The sequence below is a fragment of the Erythrolamprus reginae genome, chromosome 1, assembly GCF_031021105.1.
Source record: "Erythrolamprus reginae isolate rEryReg1 chromosome 1, rEryReg1.hap1, whole genome shotgun sequence".
In the NCBI taxonomy this organism is placed as follows: domain Eukaryota; kingdom Metazoa; phylum Chordata; class Lepidosauria; order Squamata; family Dipsadidae; genus Erythrolamprus; species Erythrolamprus reginae.
Genome location: NC_091950.1, coordinates 186,922,070 through 186,943,344, shown reverse-complemented (window position 1 = coordinate 186,943,344; position 21,275 = coordinate 186,922,070). Strand labels below are relative to the sequence as shown.

Sequence of the window (21,275 nt, the reverse complement as noted above, 5' to 3'; positions counted from 1 at the left end):
ATATGATGTCATCGGGCGGGAAAAACCATGGTATAGGGGGGAAAACCGTGATGTTTATTTTGATTAATATTTTTGAAAAACCGTGGTATAGACGTTCCGCGAAGTTCAAACCCGCGAAAATCGAGGGAACACTGTATGCCGATTAGCATACATTCAAAGTGACAATAAAGTTAGTCTAAGTCTTAACAATATGGCCCATTAACAATATGAAGCCTTGCTCCTAGAATGCTATGCCGACTAAAGTCTCCAGTAAGTAAACTTGTTGGTTTTCTTGGCCTGTGTTAAAAAGAGAGAAAAAAGTGCATCACATTTCTTGCTTCTGATATGTTCACTCCAGTAGTTCATTGCCAATAATTGCATTTACTTAACTGTAGCCAAAAGGCATGTGTCGGGTGTTTCTGAGTGAAATGCCATGTGACTGCACCAACTTGCAAAATAAATTCTGGCTGCTGTTGTTAAGCAAATCTGTATGCTGTTGTTAGGCAAATCATCACTTGATAATGACTTGCAACTTCCTGCTGGTTTCCCCTTTAATGTTGCTTGTTGGATACCTGCTGTGAAGGCCAAAAATGGAGATCCTGAGGCCCCCCCCCCCCCCATTCTTGCAGCTGCTGTAAATGCACAGTAGTTGCCAAGCACCCAAAGTATAGTCTGAAACAACTGTAACTTCGAGAACTGGTTGTTAAATTTCCTTTGGCAAAGCCTTCATAACTTCAGAAGGTCATAAACAAGTGGTTAGTAAGCAAGGACTATCTTCGGAGAGGGGCGGCATACAAATCGAATAAATAAATAAATAAATAAATAAATAAATAAATAAATAAATAAATAAATAAATAAATAAATAAATAAATAAATAAATAAATAAATAAATAAATAAATAAAGTTTTATGGGAGTAAGGATAAGGGAGGGGAAAAAATCTTCCTACTATACTGACGATATTCCTGAGTACTTTTTATGTCGTTATTTTATTGGGGTTAAGGAACAAAACAGTGCAGGCATGGGTGAAACACCTTGATTTTTCTTAATTTCTTAATGTTTGCTTCTTTGCAGCATTTGCTTAGAAGCTGTGTGGTGAAATAAGAAAGCAAGGGAAGGGTGTGAGGGACATTTGAGTGTTGAGACAAAGGGCTGATTGGAAGCTTCTACTATGAGCAAGACAGGCAGCAAGGGAAGCCAGCCAGAACTTTTGAATTTTAGTGCCAGATAGAGCACTTGTCATTAATTGAGTGGCAATGGATCATTTCAAGCAGTGCTTTCCAAACGAAAAATATGAGGCCTAGGCTCCACAAAAGAAGGCTGCAGGAACTAAAAACAGTTTGTGACATATCCATAGAATTATAGAACTGGAAAGAACTATGGAAGTCGTGTAGTCCATCACCTTGACCAAGGCAGGAGTTCTTCTGGACAAAATGTGGTACATCATCTTCTTGAAAACCTCCAGTGATGGAACACTCACAACTTTGGGGAGCAAGCTCTTATTTATTTGTTTGTTTGTTTATTTGTTTGTTTGTCAAACAAGTATAATATTATAGTACATGTTAACATAACATAGCATAAGTAGAACGTAGTAATAGAAAGGATAATAAGACAGTAGGACAGGGACATTAGGCACATAAGACCTCTTAGAAAAGGGGAGAGGTCAATTGTAGATAATGTAAGGTTGAAGATTTTGGGGTTGGGGGAAGCAACAACAGAGTCAGGTAATGAGTTCCAGGCGGTGACCACTCTATTGCTGAAATCGTATTTTCTGCAGTCAATTTTGGAGCAATTTACATTCAGTTTGTATCTATTACATGCTCTTGTGTTGTTGTTGTTAAAGGTGAAGTAGTCACTGACAGGGAGTACATTATGATGTATGATTTTATGAACAACAGTTAAATCAGTTCGGAGACGACATAGTTGTAAATTTTCTAGGTTTAGTATTTGAAGTCTGGAGGAGTAGAATAATTTGTTATGTGAGGAGGAGTGAAGGACTCCTTCAATTGTATTAATCTCTGATATGCAGTGTGGATTCCACACAGGTGAACTATATTCTAGAATAGGCCTGATGAAAGTTTTGTATGCTCTGGTTAATAAATCAGTGTTTCTAGAGAAGAAGCTACGTAAGATTAGGTTTACAATTCTTAAAGCCTTTTTGGCAATGTTGTTACAGTGGGCTCTAGGACCTAGGTCATTGGAAATGAGTACTCCAAGGTCTTTGACTGAGTGAGGGTCTGCTGTTAGTTCAGTTTTACCAAGTATGTATTTAGTATTCAGATTCTTTTTACCAATGTGTAGGACAGAGCATTTGTTGGTAGAGATTTGAAGTTGCCAGTTGGTAGACCATTCAGCTACATGGTCAAGGTCCTTTTGAAGGGAAGAAGTATTGTCAGTAGTACAGTATTAAATAGTTTAACATCATCAGCAAAGAGAACACAATTGCTTGTCATGTTGTCACAGAGATCGTTTATGTAGAGTATAAAGAGAGTAGGTCCTAAAACACTGCCTTGTGGGACACCTCTGTTAACTGGAGCAGGATTAGATATGGCATTACCTATTTTGACCACTTGTTGTCTGTTGGACAGGAACGCTGAAATCCAATCATGCAGAGATCCAGAGATGCCCTAGGATTTTAGCTTCAGAAGAAATTTGTCATGAACTACTGAGTCAAAGCCTTTGCAAAGGTCTATATAGATTGCAGCTATTGATCTACCCTGATCAAGTTGGGTAGTCCATATGTTTTTACAATGTAAGAGTTGTAGGTTGCAGGACAATTTTTTCCTGAAACCGAATTGTTTGTTGGAAAGTAGGTTATTAGTTTCAAGATGAAGTGTAATGGATTGGTTTATGATGGATTCCATGACTTTGCAAGTGACACAAGTCAGGGAGATTGGTCTGTAGTTTTCAACGTTGCTTGGATCACCTTTTTGGAAGATAGGGATGACTGTGGCTAGAGACCAGAGTTTAGATAGGGAGCTAGTTTTAGAAGATATTTTGAAAATTATGCTTAGGGGTTCAGCCAGGGTTGAGGAGAGCTTTTTTAAGAAATATGCACATAGTCCATCTGGTCCGATAGAAAGGGAAGGTTTTAGGTTGTGTAATGATTTTTTAACATTTTCCTCTGTAAATTCAATTTGTGTTAGATCATTGAAGTTAGTTGAGCTGCGACTAGGAAATGCTGAGCATGAGCTGTTGCTGTTAATAAAGACAGAGCTGAAGAAGGTGCTCATTCTCACTGTCAGAAAATTTCTCCTTAGTTCCAGGTTGGATCTCCCTCTGATGAGCTTCAAAGGCTTTGCAGGAGTCTATGTAAATTGTGTCTATTGCTTTGCCCTGATCAAGTTGTGTAGTCCATATGTTTTTACAACGTAGAAGTTGTAGATTGCAGATTTTTTTTTTTCTGAAATCAAATTGTTTGTTAGAGAGTAGGTTGTTTATCTCTAAGTGGAGAGTAATAGATTAGTTAGTGATTGATTCCATGACTTTGCATGTGACACAACATAAAGAGATCGGTCTGTAATTTTTAACTAGGCTCGGGGCTCTCCCTTTTTGAAGATAGTAATGACCTTGGCTAGTGATCATAGGTTGGATAGGGAGCTGGTCCTGAAAGATTTATCAGAAATTATGCTCAGTGGTTCTGCTAGAGCAGTGGTAAGGTTTTTTTAAGAAGTAGGCACATAGTTCATCTGGTCCAATGGATAGAGATCAGAGGTGGATTACTCCCTGTTCAAACTGGTTTGCCTGAACCGGTAGCAACCTGCTGGTGATATCATGACATCACAGAACCGGTTCATGTGTTGCCCCACCATTTTTAAAAAAAAATTGAGGAGAGGTTATATTTTTTTTTCTTCTGAGCATGCACAGAAGGCAAGTTTCTAGCACTTTGCATGTGTTTTTGGCTTCTAAAAAATACACATTTTTTTGGCACTGCATGTGCATGCCTATGAGGCATGGCCACACAGCGCAGGAGGAAGTGAATCAGTAGCAAGGTAAGTTAGAACCCATCCCCGATAGAGATTTTGTTTAGATTGCATAGTGCCTTTCCAAAAATTTGTTTTCTGTGAAAGACAATTTGTCTTCTGTGAAATTGATGTGTATTATATCATTGTAATTGATTGTAGTTCGACTAGGAAATATTGGACACATTGTTGCTGTTTACAAAGACTGAGTCGAATGTGTTAAAGAAGTTGGTTTTAATGGTTTCATCATTACAGTCTTTATTGTTAGGTCCTTTTAGGGTGGGATGGTTCTCATCTCTTTAAGTTTGTTATTTATGAAATTATAGAATGTCTAGTCCAGCTCCTTGACCAAGGCAGGAGTTCTCAACAAAATGGAGTACATCATCTTCTTCAAAACCTCCAGTGATAGAACAGTCACAACTTTGGGAAGCAAGCTCAATTTTGTGTGCAGAAGGTTTTCCTCTTGACTGATATGATAATTGGTGCATTCAGTCTTTATTTGTTGGCATAAGTTTTTGTAGTGGCTTTTGAAGTTAGCTTTGTAGCCAGTTTTGTTTTTCTGCCAGAATTTTTTTGGGGGGTGGGGCTTGGAGCGTCCTTATTGTTATGAGTACAGTGGTACCTCTACCTAAGAATGCCTCTACTTACGAACTTTTCTTGATAAGAACCGGGTGTTCAAGATTTTTTGCCTCTTCTCAAGAACCATTTTCCACTTAAGAACCCAAGCCCCCGAAACTGTAACTGGAAAAGGCAGGGAGAAGCTTCCATGGGGCCTTTCTAGGAATCTCCTGGGAGGAAACAGGGCCAGAAAAGGCAGGAAGAAGCCTCCATGAGGCCTCTCTAGAAATCTCCTGGGAGGAAACAGGGCCTCCATCCTCCCTGTGATTTCCCCAATCGCATGCATTATTTGCTTTTACATTGGTTCCTATGGGAAAAAATTGCTTCTTTTTACAAACTTTTCTACTTAAGAACCTGGTCACAGAACAAATTAAGTTCGTAAGTAGAGGTACCACTGTAGTTTGTTTTTCCTGTTTTGGGGAGTTAATAGTGGTACATATAGTTTAGTGACTATTAGGCTAGACATGGTTACTTCCCTTAACTATTCATTGTATGGTTGTCTCCAACCCTTTATCATCTTTGGTGCTCTTCTCTACACTAATTCTAGAGATTCAGCATCATTTTCCTATTGTGGTGATCAGAACGGGACACATTATTCCAAGTGTGGTCTTGCTCTAGTATAAAGTGACATTATAAATTATTTTCTTGATGCTATCTCTCTGTTGATGCAACATAAGACTGCATTGGCTTTTTAGCAGCTGTGACAAACTGCTGGATCATACTACTAGTAGGACTCCTAGCTTTCACCTTGTCAAAACCAAATCATCCATTTGTTATAAAGGTGATACAATGTAATGGAGGAAACCAGCTGCCTTCTTACACACTCATTTTATCTAGCTGCACATCTGGAGAACACAACTTTCTTATCAAGCTTTGATTCTATCTTTAGTGATTTTTGTCCTCAACAGATAGTAAGGCAAAACTATAGTTTTCTTGATATCTATATATGCATATATGTAATTGCTGTAAAAAAAATGTAGACCTAATGCTGGGAAAGATATGAAAGAGACATTATTCAATCTGTTGAAAAGGATGTGCACCACTAGTGTACAGCTGTAATGGAAGTCCTGTGGGAGTTATAGGGTTTTTAAAAATCCGCCTTTATAATTTTTAATAAGTAACTCAAAGCATTGAACACATCTCATTTTATCTTCTGTTTTTGCTATGACAACAGCAGCCCTGTGTCATAAGTTGAACTGAAGAAAGAAAAGGGTCAAAGTCACCTAGTTGGCTTTCATGCCTAAGGTAGGACTAGAACTCAGGCTCCTGGCTTCCAGGCTGGTGGCTTAACCAGAAGGTCAAACGGGCTCTCCATTTTAATCAAACTGGCCTATGTTGATCTCAGTCTAATGATCTCTTTCTATGTTTTCCTCTTTATAAAGAGGTTTTGAGAGTAAAATACTGAATAATATTTTAGAGTAATTATTGTTATGGACTTGGCATCTATAAAATACAGTAAACCACAAGTGGTTTATGTAAAGCAAGTAAGAGTTTGCTTAATGTATGCTGAATTTACATGGGCTGATTAAAGTAAATATTTACTTTAGGTGGGGGTTGTTTCCATATTGCTTTTTCTTTTAAATTGGTGCATAGGTAAAAAAAATAGATGCATTAGTCAAGATACACATGCAACACAATAGTGATTCTAAGTTAACTCCTCTGTGTTCAGAAGGACTTGCTCTATACTGTGTGTACACATAAGTATGGTGTACATTAACTATTCAGTGGCTCAGGGCGAAATTGAATGAGACATTATTTACAATATAAAAATTATTAAAACAGCTTCTTAAAAATAAGTAACAAGGGCTTGGAGAAGGGATTAAGCTTTGACCCTTTTCTCAGATTGGACCAGCTCTGCTGCACCTGCTATTTGCACTGGGGGGGGGGCACTTCCTTTCACACAAATGTTTGATTTGCATTCAGAAAAGTGCAGTGCGATGTTCTGTGTTGCGTGGTTCTCTCATTGTCATCTTTTCATTGGTTCCTCTGGTGGTCAGAAAGAATGATCATCATCATAAGTGCTCAATCTGTTTAAAACTCAAGCTACATTTGGCATCTAAGCAGTTACAACTTGCCAAATGCATTCTTCTTCCTTTACAGCTGAGATGGAACATTTTGCACTTACCAGGATGGTGGGGACAGAGTGACATCACATATGTCAGGATATTATTGTATAAGTGATGAGAATTGCCTACTCTGCATTATTTGCATCATGGCACACAATTCATGAAATGTTTCACAGATTACATCATTCACAGATAACATATTGGTGCATGTTATGTTTCCTGTGGTTTCTATGGTCAAGATCCTTCAGCCTGAGAATTGATTTTTGTGAAAACATTGCCTGGGGGAGCTGTACAGCAGGGTTGTCAAACTTATGTCATCACGAAAGTTATGTCTCCGCATAGAAACAAGCCTTGTAGTTTGCCTAGAGACAATTGCGTGTTGGGGGGAAGTCTCTGATTGGTTGTTACCACCCGGTTAAGTTACAGTTTAAGCGGGAATAATATATACATTTCATTGGTTGTTCCCTCAGCCGGCTGGGAGTATTTAAAGTATATTGTAAACAAGTTCGTCACCTGTTCTTCCGCCGGCGTCTGCTGCCATCCTGCCATGCTGTTTCTAAATAAAGCGTTTGTTCCAATGCTGGTGGTCTTCCGACTTTTCAACGAAGGCATCACATGATGTATCAGGACTTTTTTCCCCTTCACTAAACCGGGCATGGGTGTGGCCAGCATGTGACAAATCTGGCCTGCTCTCTACAGGGACCTCAAGGAACATGAAGTGGAGCATGGGTTGCCTTGAGATGGGGGGTGCCTTGGGAGGCCTGGGTCAAGTGGACCCAAGCATGGACTCGGCCTCCTGGTGTCTCCCCAACCACTGATGTACCCCGTACTCCATATAATGGCCAGCACAGTTGCTTAATGACTACATTGGTGAGGGTAAGGGTAAGGATCGTTAAACAAGGTGAGCATGTGGTCATTGCCATTATGGTCATAACTCAAGGTCTCTCTATACCTGTGCCCTTTTTTCTTTCCTTTTTAGTGGAATGGGCCACTGCAGAAGCTTATATATGGTCTGTTTACAATCCCAAAGCCACTCTTTCAGCCTGATAAATATGTTTAGTACTAAACAATAGATGAAGGAGACGGGGTGTGTGAGAGAGATTGATTATCAGTTGAATTTCTTGCTGTACAACTTTGGAACAAAGAAACGATTCTTGCATATTTTGATTTTGCATGCAAATGCCTAATAGTAAGATGACATACAATTTTCTGATACAATTCAAATGTTTTCAGTCTTTAGAATCAATTATGGCATTTTAAATACTACAAAACTTTAATTCTGGGTTTTGAATGTAGATGATTAAAGATTACTGTACCTTATCCCATTGATTCTCACTGAAAGGTAGAACCTTAACCTTAATTTTATTTGGAAAATCTTGATGATGATGATGATGATGATGGTGTTGGTGGTGATGATGATGATGATGATGATGATAATAATAATAATAATAATAACAACAACAACAACAACAACAACTTCAGATAACAACAATAACAATTTCATATCTGCCTGGCCAGGAATCTATGGATTATTTTCCTGTTGCAGTTTGGAAGAGTTTTATAGAGACACACAAAACCTTTTTGCTGTTGTTGTTGTTCCTTTCTTCTTCTTTTTTAAACTCTTTATGATTTCCCTCCTTCTCATAGGTCATTCTTTCATAGGAATTAAAAAGTAATTAAAACTTACAGAATGAAAAAATGGCACACGCACTGTTTGCACAACCAGGACCCGATTGCTTCTTCCGATTCACTCGGGAATCACTTGCAGCAATTGAGCAAAGGATCACTGAGGAAAAAGCCAAACAAAAAGTAGATCAAGAGCAAAAGGAGGAGGACCACGATGAAAGCAAGCCAAAGCCCAATACTGACTTGGAAGCAGGGAAGCCATTGCCTTTTATTTATGGAGACCTCCCTCCTCGTTTCGTGTCTGAGCCCTTGGAAGACCTGGACCCTTATTATGCAAATAAAAAAGTAAGTGTTCATAAATAGTGAAACCAAAGCATGGTTCATAACAAACGAGTATATATTCACTGTGTAATTTGGATGAAACAAATCATACGTATAACCCAGTGGTGGGTTCTAAAACCCTTTACTATTACTATTGGTTCATGCATGCAAAAGCAAGCACATGCAACCCTTCTGCACAAGCATAGTAGTGTCCCAGGCAGGTGGGCAGAAACTCCTATCTTTGGTGCTATCTGTTCTAAGAACCGGGAGCAACTCACCACTAGTATAACCTTGACTAGCAGTGTTTGGCTAGTGTAGGGATGTCAAACTCAAGACCTGTGGGCCCACGGGATCCTTACATCTGGCCCATGGAGCCACCCTGGAAACAGTGAACCACCAGCCTGCAGTACCTCTACCAGTGAAAATGGAGCTCAGGAAAGCTTTCCTCCTGAGTTCCGTTTTCACTGGCAGAGGGTTGCAGGAGGCCATCGCAGCCAGAAACGGAGCTTGAAAGCCGTTTTCACTGGCAGAGCACTCAGGCTACCCACAGGAGCCTCTGACATGAGTGACAAGCTGCCCACGCCCACCCTGGGCCCCTGAGGTCAAACACATCTTGATGTGGTCCTCAGTGAAATCAAGTTTGACACTCCTGGGCTAGTGAATGCATCTTGCCTGGCAGTTATTTTAACATTATAACAAATGCACCACAAATCTGCTCTTTTTGCTTAATCAACTAGTATCTGTACTGAAATGGAAAATTGATGCCTTGTTTGCCATATTCTTGCGGCAAACTGAAATGCATAATCATTAAATAATTATTTACTTTGAATTTTTTGTGATAAATGCCACACGGCAGGTGTCTACAATGCCTACCATTCTTATTCCAAGAGTAGACAATTTCTCAGCCAGCTGCCTTAGGTGTGGATTTACATACAATCATACTGTGAATGGGGAATAGGACACTCATGTCAGAAAGACCGAGGCACACCTGGATTGAAATGATTAGCCAGTGACATCACTGTTGCTCAGGGGACACTCAGTTAGGGGCTCTTTTCATGTCCCTGGCAGGAGATGGAGCGAAGGAGGGGAACTCAATATTGGTCCAGGGCAGTCCTCGGGTCTCGAACATTGGCTTAGTAACTTCCATCCCAGCATCCTAATCATGTAACCCACCATGGTCCTACCTTAAAATTAAGGAAGGTGTATTCATTTCATTACAATATACTAGGAGAATGTGATAAGTAGGAGCACTTTTATTGTTATCGTGCAAAATTATAATATGACATGTCACTATCGCATACTAAAAAAGAGTTAGAATAGGCAACAAAAAATATAAAAGTCTGGGAATCTTCCCAGTTCATTTACTACAGATGCTGTCTTTGCCCAGGTTTCAGTGTTTCTGAGTTTAATTAATCCTGCAGTAATTATTAAGATTTTTCCAGCTGATGATTTTACAGCTGTAAGCTGTTGTAATTTGAAAGTTTTGTAGTTTTAATGCTGTGCTGAAACCCCAGTATAATTGTTTGTTAAAAAGAAAGCTGGCAATACATTCTATAAACAAATGAATACCAGAACAGGAATATGATACAGAATTGTGCTTAGTGTAAAATGAAATTCAAAAGTTTTGAAAACTCTTCTTTCATAAGGGAAGGAATAGCTCATGGAGACTCCTTCTCATAACAGAAAACCCTGAATATCTGGAATGTTTGAACTGCAACTTGATGTAAAACTGAAGAAAAAAAATCAACATGATTACAACGTTGCATTGATATATTTTGTTTTCTCTTATCAGACATTTATAGTATTGAATAAAGGGAAGACTATCTTCAGATTCAGTGCCACACCTGCCTTATATATGCTGAGTCCTTTCAGTACTCTTAGAAGAATTTCTATAAAGATTTTAGTTCATTCATATCCTTTTACAACAGAAGTAATGTAAAACTTTCTCTTATGAAACTGCTTTTTAAACAGCAGCATCACTTTCTTTGCCAGAGAGGTGTACATGTTCTTCCTTAATTTTAATTTGGTAATACAGTATTCCCTTGATTTTCGCGGGTTTGAACTTCACGAAAAGTCTACACCACGGTTTTTCAAAAATATTAATAAAAAAATACTTTGCGGTTTTTTTCCCTATACCACAGTTTTTCCCGCCCGATGACATCATATGTCATCGCCAAACTTTCATCCGACTTTAATAAATATTTTTTTTAATAAACTTTAATAAATAAACATGGTGAGTAATGATCTAAATGGTTGCTAAGGGAATGGGAAATTGTAATTTAGGGGTTTAAAGTGTTAAGGGAAGGCTTGTCATACTGTTCATAGCTAAAAATAGTGTGTTTACTTCCGCATCTCTACTTCGCGGAAATTCAACTTTCGCGGGCAGTCTCGGAACGTATCCCCCGCGAAAATCGAGGAAACACTGTATTATATTCTTCTCTTTGTAGATATCATTTGACTTGGAATACCCCTTCCTTCCTTCCTTCCCCTCCCCTCCCCTCTCCTCTCCAGCTTATTTTAGCCATCCTGAGTATCTAATAAAGTAAGCAACAGCTCATGAAAGCTTATGCTTTTTAACAGAATTCACCAGTTGTAAAAGATGTTACCAGATTCCTTTTATCTTTGAGGTAACTTTTTATGTTGGCATAGCATTTTTATATGGAATGTATAGCTATATTTGCAATTGAATTCATCGATTCATACAATTAATATTTATAAGCCAGTATCCTAAAAAACATGGATACATTGGTCACACAGTGTTTAGAATGCAGTATTGCAGTCTCATTCTGCCGACAATCTGGAGTTTGATCCTAACAGGGCTCAAGCCTTCCATTTCTTGAGGTTGGTAAAATGAGGACCCAGATTGTTGAGGACAATATGCTGACACTGCAAACCGCTCGAGAGAGTGCTGTAAAGTATTATGGAGCAAACTATAAGTCTTGAGTGCTATTGCTAGTTAGAGAATAAACTGATTCCTATTTATCTCATTCAATTAAATAGACTTATTTTTGAGCAGACATATATTGAAATGAATTGGTAGATGTTAGTATTTGTCTAGAATTTGTCACATATTCCTTGACATAATCCAACATTATTCAGCATCTTTATTATGTTTACTATTCTCACAAACTGTGTATTCATGACTTTGAAAGAACCTCCTGACTGGTCAAAGATGGTAGAGTAAGTACACAATTTGTTTGTTTTCCTAGTCCTAAATAGATAGTCTCGTGATAATATTGTACCTAGGCAGTGATGTAGATTTACAACAAGATGAAAAATAATGGTGTTTTATGGATTGCTTTTGGTTATCACCCCCCCCCCACCCCCACCCCCCCCAAAAACCCAACCTCAAGTGGTAGTGTTGCAGCCAACTCATACTGACTTACAAGAACCAGTTGTTAACTTTTTCTGGAATGTTGTGAGCCAGTTGAAAACAGAGTTCAGCTACATTGCCTGGTACTCTGATCAGCTGTTTGGCAACTCTCAGCAGTAATTGAGCCAGAAGAGCCTGTGATACATTTTTCAGTAGTCGTACCAGGGAAAAAATTATTTAGACTATTAATGCAACTTAATGGCAGACGATGGCTCAGCAGTTAAAGATGCTGAGCTTGGCAACTGGAGAGCTCCTATTTCTCATCCCAGCTCCTGCCCACCTAGCAGTTTGACAGCATGCAAATGTGATTGGATTAATTTGTACCCCTTTAGTGAAAAGATAACAGCATGAGATGTGGTGGCGCAGTGGTTAGAGTGCAGTTCTACAGGCTATTTCTGCTGACTGCCAGCTGCCTGCAATTTGGCAATTTGAATCTCACCAAGCTCAAAGTAGACTCAGCCTTCCGAGGTGGATAAAATGAGGACTCAGATGGTTGGAAGCTGTAAACCACTTAGAGAGAACTATAAAGCACTGTAAAGTGGAATATAAGTGCTCTTGCTATTGCTATTTCATGCTCCTTTGGCATATAGTTATTCTGGTCACATGACTACAGAAAACCTTTGGATCAACACTGGCTCCCTCAACTAAGAAATGGAGATGAGCACCGCTCATAAAGTCAGACAGAATCAGATGGGAAACTTCATCTGGGCTCAAAACCAGCAAATTAATGTGCTGAAGCTGACCAGACAAAAGACTAACCAGATAAATTCCCTGATCGGCAGATTATCATACATTTTTTGTTATAAAGGACAGTTCTTTATTTCAGAAAGCTTTAGATTGATTGATTTAATTTTTTTTCAAAAACTCACATTTCGCCTTTATTTTGGTCATTTAGCTGTTACCATACCAAATGATAGCACTTAAGGCACAGTCTTGAGATCACGTGACAAATATCAGATACATAAGCTTTCATGTGTATCTTGAAAAGGACCTGGCTGTTCCAGCAGGCCTGGGGCCATTGATCTGATGGTTTACATCAAGATCCGGCCATAAATCATATGTATGGTTTTTAATGGTGGGATTTAAACTATTTTTAAATTGTTTTTAGAGGTTTTAATATTATTTGTATGTTTTAATTTTTGGTTGTGAGCCGTCTAGAGTCCTTAGGGAGATGGGCGGAATACAATGAATGAATGAATGAATGAATGAATGAATGAATGAATGAATGAATGAACGAACGAACGAACGAACGAACGAACGAACGAATGAATGATTGAATGAATGAATCTCATGGAATTTATGGGGAGAAAATATGGAAGAATTATATATCCAAAATAAAACATGTAATACAGTATGTTGCCATAAAATGATAAAGGCTTAGATATTTTTTTTGCTAGTCTTAATAACTTCAATAATAAACAAATATATGTTCCTTCTACTAATATATCTTCCTTCTTATTCAGCAAATAAGGAGGAATATTACCTTTCTGTATTAAAATTTTGGTATGTTGAATACCAACTGTCTTTAAAACTTTAACAGAATTTAAAAGCAGTCCTTTTGCATTGTGTCTAAAGTTATATTAAATCTTTATAAATCTTTAAAACTTTTAATAAAGTGTATATCTACAGTAGTGTTTTATGCTCAGTATAAAAGATAAGGTGAAAAATCCAGTAGTATAATCTTTTTGATGATGAGACTGTTCCTGCCCTTCTCTCCAAGATGTTGGAGCAGAAATTGAGAATGAAAGGAGAGAGGGGGGAGCAAGTGGAAAAGAAAATTATCATTTTAAGTACAGAAATATCTGCAATAGTGGAAGGCATCAAATAAAAGGAAAAGGAGGCAATAATAAAACAAATAGGAAATATTAAATCCTGCGGGAATGAAAAAGTTTGCTTGGATTTTTCTCCCCTTCAGATACACATTCACTGGAATATATACATTTGAATCCCTCATAAAAATTTTTGCAAGAGGTTTCTGTATAGATAAGTTTACTTTCCTTCGAGATCCTTGGAATTGGCTTGATTTTCTTGTCATTTCATTTGCGTAAGTATTCAGCCTCTTTTTTTTTACATTGGTGATGTATGTATTTTTAAAAAAAAAAACCAGTATCCCGAATATTGCACCTGCATGACAATTTTGATATATATTAATCATATTGTTTATGAATTGTGAATAGCTTTTCCTTAGTGAAATGGGCATAATGGACAATGCTTCCCACCCCAACCACTGCTCTAGGATAGGTGCAGGAATCCCAGAATGAACAGAATGGAAAAACTGTCACCACATACTACAACTAAACCATACTAATCTCATGTTTAGTTCAGTTGTGTTTAATTTTTCTTGGTCATAATTAGCTCCCTTTACCAGTAAAGTAGTTTCTTTCAGCAAAAAGCTTGTCCTGAAATCCAATCCATATTTCTTCACAATCTTTTCTGGAGGTGTTGGAGTAGATTGAATGTGAAGGATGAATTGCTATATCTAATCCAGTTTTTGTGCCTCTTTTTCTTAAATGTCAGAATTTCATTTGTTGAAGCAATAATAAGGTATAACTGATTCAAATTGTCTGAAATACAGACACATACATGTATACATATACATGTATATGTTACATGTTTTGGGTTTTTTTTTGCTGAATTTGAAAATTAAGGGAGACTAGGATAGATCTATTTTGGCCTTATTTTGGCCTCATCAGCTAGCCATACCCACTGGGACTTGAACCTGCAACCTTTGCCTTGTAAGGCAGAGAATTATCCTCTAGGCTACAGTATCCAATCCCTTCAGCTCTGCATCAGGGAAGGGTTACATATTTTTGTGTCGAATCACCCTGGTGTATTGAAGGAACATCACAGCTCTTTATTTCTCTCTTGGCCCAATCCAGGGCCATTTCCAAGGCAGTTTTATTGATAGCCGACAATTCTATCTTTATGTGTCACGTTTTTTTTTGGGGGGGGGGGGGTTTGCTGAATTTCATGCGTGTACATATATGTGTTTTTGTAGATTTTCACAGGTACAGTTATGAAGGTCTTAGCATATTCGGGTTTCTTCCCATGTAAATTTCAGAGATTTCTGGCGACATTTCAATAAGGTCGAAACGTCACCAGAAATCTCTGAAATTTACACAGGAAGAAACCCAAATATGTCAAGACCTTCATACATATATGTATATGTACATGTATGTATGTATATATGTACATATATGTACATCTACAAATACGTATACATACACATACAAATACACATACACCCTTGTGGCCCTAAATTGTTCATTTAAATAATCAGTATCACTTTGAAAGTAGTACATAAATTTATTAATCACACTAACAACTGTGATGTACACTAAGCTTCTAACAAAGCGCTGACAGTTTCTGTATATGGTAGTGCATTGTTAGGGTTGAGTGCAGCTTCCTTTTAAAGAGGGGGTACTTTATTTCACCACAATACATTCACACAGGCATGGAAATACAGGCCATAAGTTTCAGACTTCTAATACAAGAAATACAATACAAGAAATAAGTTTCAATCTGCTAAAAAAACCAGAACCGATGATTAAAGTGTCTTTAATCATTGAAATCAAATTTGCTACTCATAGTTTCAGTGATAGTAATTGCAAACTTACAAGCGTTCACTTGGTGTTATTCCCAGTGAACATGGTGGGAATTATTTTCAACTCTACGTGCTGAATGTAAAATCGCTAAAACTAAATTATATGGCAATTTAATTACCAAAAGGATTTAGCTCAAACAGATACTCAGGTAAGCACCGTGAAATCTACCACTACTCTGAATAACTGTGGTTTAATTCTACAGGTATTTAACAGAATTTGTAAACCTAGGCAATGTTTCAGCTCTTCGAACTTTCAGAGTATTGAGAGCTTTGAAAACTATTTCTGTAATCCCAGGTAAGATGTAAGTGGTGTAAGATGTTAGGTCCCTTGTACGTGTCCAACTGTCATTGTGTTTGTGTGTGAACTCCCCTATTACAGATATGTGACAGAGTTTGTGGACCTGGGTAATGTCTCAGCGTTGAGAACATTCAGAGTTCTCCGGGCATTGAAAACAATATCAGTCATTCCAGGTGAGAGCTAGGTTAAACCCAGAGGCTGATTTTAATTTGTCAAAACTACAGTCATATCTGGCCAATTTAATTGCTAATCTAGATTATTTATCTAGAAACAATTCATTGTTTCTTGCTGTGGTGAAGACATCAGCCTTGGAGTTTAACACATTTTTGCATGAGATAGCAATAAAAATTGTGTATGTTGCACATGAAAATAGTTCGTTTTCTTTCACACGACAATATGAAAAATGGTTGCACTTTTCATATTCAGATAGACTTTGCTTATTGAAATAATTTTGGAATGAGGATGTTAGTGTTTAGAAAATTAGATTGCTAGTAAACCTTATAATAATACTAAGCTGATAAAGGAACTGCATGGATATTGCATGAATGTAGCTTATCTTCCAAACCACTTTCTGGCTTGAAAGGAGATGTTTCTTACACCCTGCTGTTCTGTTCGGGTCGTATGTGACCCGAAGCCAAGTTTGAGTCCCTGTAAAAAATTTTCCCTGCATATCTGAAACTTGAAATTTCATGTTGGTTCATCATTTCAGGGGTTCTCTCTATGAGAATTTTTTTGGGGGGGTGGGGGGCTTAGTTTTTGCTGGGCAAAAAAAGTTACAAATCTTATGTTCCTGGGTCACCCTGACCCGGACCGAAAACTCTTCATTTGCAGTGCTTATGTTTGGTCTTTTTGAAAGCTTTTTTCACTTGGAAAGTAGTCTGAACATTTCTGCACACAATGATATGAAAATTGAAATGAAAAAAGTAAATCTTATTGGTTTATTTTGCGGATATAATGCACGCCCCCCCCGTTTTTGTGAAAAAATTTTCAATTTATGGATAGTTTTGCTTGCAAAATGCATTCTATTTTACTAAAGTTGGTGTGGGATTGGTAGCTTGAACATTTCTGAATATAAGAAAAATATAAAGGAACTGAAAAAAATGATTCTTATTGGTTTTTTAACATCAGAAATAAGGCCTCCCCCCCCCCTTGGCTGCTTGCAACCATTTTCACTTTTTATTTTTTTATGCTCCAAATCCGAAATATTCTTTAAAATCTTAGGCATTCATTTACTCAATTTAACAATGCTGATCATCAAAAAATATTTTTGGGGTGGTGGCTAATTGTTTTCTGGGCAAAAAAAAATCATAACTTTGAATCTGTTTCTGTTCGTATGTGACCGGACCAAAAATATTTTTTTTAGGTACTTGAATTTGATCTTTTTGAAAACTTTTTCAACTGGAAAACTAGTTTGAACATTTATGAACATAATGATATGAAAATTGAACTGGAAAAATTGAGACTTATATTTTTATTTTGATCAAAAAGCCCCTCCCCCCATCCTTTTTTAATTTCGTGTCAATTTCTATTTTTTAAGGCTACAAATCCCTAAGGAATTTTCCCCCAAAAGGTTTGATATACTAAATTGAACATTTCTGAATATAAGAAAAATATAAATGAACTGAAAAAAATGGTTCTTATTGGTTTATTTTTGCCACAAAAGGGCCACCCCCCCTCGGCCTTGCTGTGTGCCATTATTGTCACTGTTTATACATATTTGTCTAGAAATATTTGGAATATCCTTTTGAAAATCAACCACATTGTAGCCAGAGAACTAATTTTATGAAACAAATCCATTTTACTAAAAAAAAGTATGTAAGTTTGAAATTAACAGCATAATTTTTATATAAATTGAAATAATTGAGGCATACTTTATGTGCAAAATAAACCAATATGCATCAATTTTTCCAGTTCAATTTTCATATCATTATGTTCAGAAATGTTCAAGCTACCAATCCCACACCAACTTTAGTAAAATAGAATGTATTTTGCTAGCAAAACTATCCATAAAGTGAAGACTATTTTAAAAAAACGGGGGGGCGTGCATTTCATCAACAAAATAAACCAATATGCATCAATTTTTTCCAGTTCAATTTTCATATCATTATGTTCAGAAATGTTCAAGCTACCAATCCCATACCAACTTTAGTAAAATAGAATGCATTTTGCAAGCAAAACTATCCATAAATTGAAAAAAATTTCACAAAAACAGGGGGGGCGTGCATTATATCCGCAAAATAAACCAATAAGATTTACTTTTTTCATTTCAATTTTCATATCATTGTGTGCAGAAATGTTCAGACTACTTTCCAAGTGAAAAAAGCTTTCAAAAAGACCAAACATAAGCACTGCAAATGAAGAGTTTTCGGTCCGGGTCAGGGTGACCCGGGAACATAAGATTTGTTACTTTTCTTAAACAGAACAGCAGGGTTAAGTCATGCTTGAAAATAAATTACTATTGGTAAAAATTTTCCTCACATCAGATCAGGGGTAGGCAACATGGTGCCCCTGGGCATCAGCATGCCCATGACACCTCTTTTGCTTGCCATCCTGCTTGGCTTTGTTTAACAATTCCTTTTATATATGTGAAAAACCATCATGAAGCAAAATTGCATCTTCGAATGTTCTGTGGAATTACAAGAACGCTTCATGTCCCACTGGGATCACAGAGAACATACTGGGGAGAAGGCCTAATTTCACTTCTGGTAAATGGGCGTCTACTCATATCAAATGTTTGTAATTAACTCATGCTTTCAAAATTAAAATTACCTCACACACCCCCAGTTGCCTACCCCCTGTATTAGCTGTTTGAAAAGTAAGAATAACTAAATTTATTTTAGTTGGCTTCCAGTTGCATACGCTGTTGAGGTGATGACGCTTTTTATATTCCTGCATAGTTGCCTTTCTTTAAAATATCTTACGTCTCAAGAGTTTGAAGGCTTTCTCCTTCAGCAAAAAAAAGTTATGACTTTCCAAAATAGTTATGCTTGCATGAAATGTTTTAATTCATCTCAGTTGCCAACACCTAGAGTGCGAATGGAAGCTAATTTGGGATTATGCCTTTCTCTTTATTTTAGGCCTGAAGACAATTGTAGGCGCTCTCATTCAGTCAGTGAAGAAGCTTTCAGACGTTATGATTTTGACTCTGTTTTGTCTGAGTGTGTTTGCGCTAATAGGATTGCAGTTGTTCATGGGTCAGTTGAAGCATAAATGCTTGTTTTGGCCCCTGAGTAACGCTTCTTATGAAGATCCATACTATCAGAAATACTACAATGGAACTGAGTTCATGTGGTCTGAATATACTAAAATTAAAGGTAATGTTTAAATAAGTACAGCAGCAGTAATAATAATAATAATAACCCACTAGAGTACTTGGATATGAATTTAAGCTTTGCCATAAATCCAATCAATATGTTTGACCAGTTATAAATTCATAAAATATTTGTGGAATCAAAAGTATTGCTGTGACTTTATCTCATATCACACTACCATCATTCAATTGTTCCACTGGGTGGCACTGTATTTTCCAATATTTCGTTCATTTGTGGTCTTTTTGATTAAAATGAAAATACCATTTGCTTGACATTGCCTGGCAATAGTGTAATAATAATTAATCTAAGATTTTTTTTTCTGGACTAATTTTATTTAGTGGCTTCTCTAGACTATTTACCACATAAATTTAATTCATTTAGTATAGATCATTGAAAATGAATGGCTTAAATGAAAGGAAATCACTGCTGTTAGTAAAAACTCCATTTCAAATAAGAGTTGTAATAGTCAATCTCAGGTAAAACTGCAATAAATAGTCAATCTCATGCTTTGTACTTGCAGCTAAATTTCAGTCAAAGAAATAGATTAATTAATTAGCGGTTTCTGTTGCTATGTCAAAAGAAAAAAATGGAGATCTTTGAAAATGGTAGGAGTTCCCTATTTGGAGAAAAATAACAATTTCCCTTCAATCTAGTTGTCCACTTTCCCGATAGAGATGTCAGTTGTAATTTATATACATATGTAATTTATATACATATATTTATATATTTTAGTCTTCATTTACAGAATCACATGGATTCCTAAGATTTTTTTTTGTTACAGAAAAGTAAAGATATTAAATAATAATAAAAAATAATTGCATGTATTCAGGAATATAATGATAACATCAGACTAATCAACTTCTTTGAATTTAATCTGTACACAGACAGACACAGGCACACACACACATACACACACTCTTAACCTGGATTCCTAACTGCTTTGTCTTCTTCCATACAAGTCTAGTGACAGTACCACAGTTATATTTGCATACATTTTAAACAGGTTGCTGTTAAAGGTAGAAGAACAGATTGCACACTGTTAGTCTATCTTATTTCCCCATTCTCATGCCAGTATGGACTGCTTTATGTTGGCAAGAGAGTTGGAGAGGCTATACACATCACACGTAAGACATAGTCATTTGCGCATAATACAAATTTTAAATTAGTTTCTTGGATGAAAAACCAGGGCTGTTAATTGTTCTACTTATATGCACATACACGTACAGTAGTCCCTCGCTATACCGCGCTTCACCTACTGCGGCTTCACTTCATCGCGGGTTTTCAAGAAATATTAATGAGAAAAATCATTCGCGGATCTTCGCTGGTTCGCGGGTTTCTGAGGAAGTCGGTCGGCAGATTTAAACAGCCCGCCGAACTCGATTGGCAGGTTTTTTTAAAAAAAATATATCTAAAATTGTAAATACTGTATTTAAATACTGTATCTAAAATAAATACTGTGTGGGAAGTGTTTATAAACACTTAAAACAATGAAAACTTACCAAACAATTACAATATAAATACTTAAATAAGTACTATCAGTCGATAAATTCCCCATCGCGGATTTCACCTATCGCAGCCAGGTCTGGAACGTAACACCAGCGATAGGTGAGGGACTACTGTATTCTATTACAATATACATGTAAATCTGAAGTACTGAATGAAGAATTCTTTAGAAAAATTCAAATTTTAGTTTTAAAAGTTTATAACAAAAAAGACATATCATAAAGCTTTTTGCTTGTTTTTGTTTAATTTTTTTTTATTCCATGTAATTAGTAATAATGGTATAGAGCAGTGATGGCAAACCTTTTTTTCCTGGGGAGCTGAAAGAGTGTGTGCGTGTGCTATCATGCATGTGAGAGTGCCCACATCCATCATTTAATGCCTGGGATGGCGAAAATGGCCTCCCCCGCCCCACCCAGAGGCCCTCTGCAGGCCTGAAACAGCCCATTTCCCAAACTCTAGTGAACCCGGTAGGCTCATTTTTTGCCCTCCCTAGGCTCCAGAGGCAAAAATGCCCTCCCCCATCCTCCCAGAGACTCTCTGGAAGCTGTAAATGCCCTACAGAGCCTCCGGACAAGCCAGAAATCAGCTGACCAGCGTACACATTGGAGCTGAGCTT

At 37.1% G+C, this 21,275-nt stretch overlaps 1 protein-coding gene across 1 annotated transcript in view; it reads left to right on the top strand.

Annotated features, from left to right (window-relative positions):
- Window positions 1-21,275, top strand: part of LOC139156276 (sodium channel protein type 2 subunit alpha-like) — an 88,877-nt gene that overhangs the window by 16,090 nt on the left and 51,512 nt on the right. Inside the window, exons 2-7 of the mRNA XM_070731701.1 lie at window positions 8,271-8,594; window positions 10,363-10,481; window positions 11,661-11,750; window positions 13,859-13,987; window positions 15,751-15,842; window positions 18,923-19,159. Coding sequence (XP_070587802.1) covers window positions 8,322-8,594; window positions 10,363-10,481; window positions 11,661-11,750; window positions 13,859-13,987; window positions 15,751-15,842; window positions 18,923-19,159 — 940 coding nt within the window. The 5' untranslated portion in view covers window positions 8,271-8,321. The remainder of the gene's footprint in view (window positions 1-8,270; window positions 8,595-10,362; window positions 10,482-11,660; window positions 11,751-13,858; window positions 13,988-15,750; window positions 15,843-18,922; window positions 19,160-21,275) is intronic.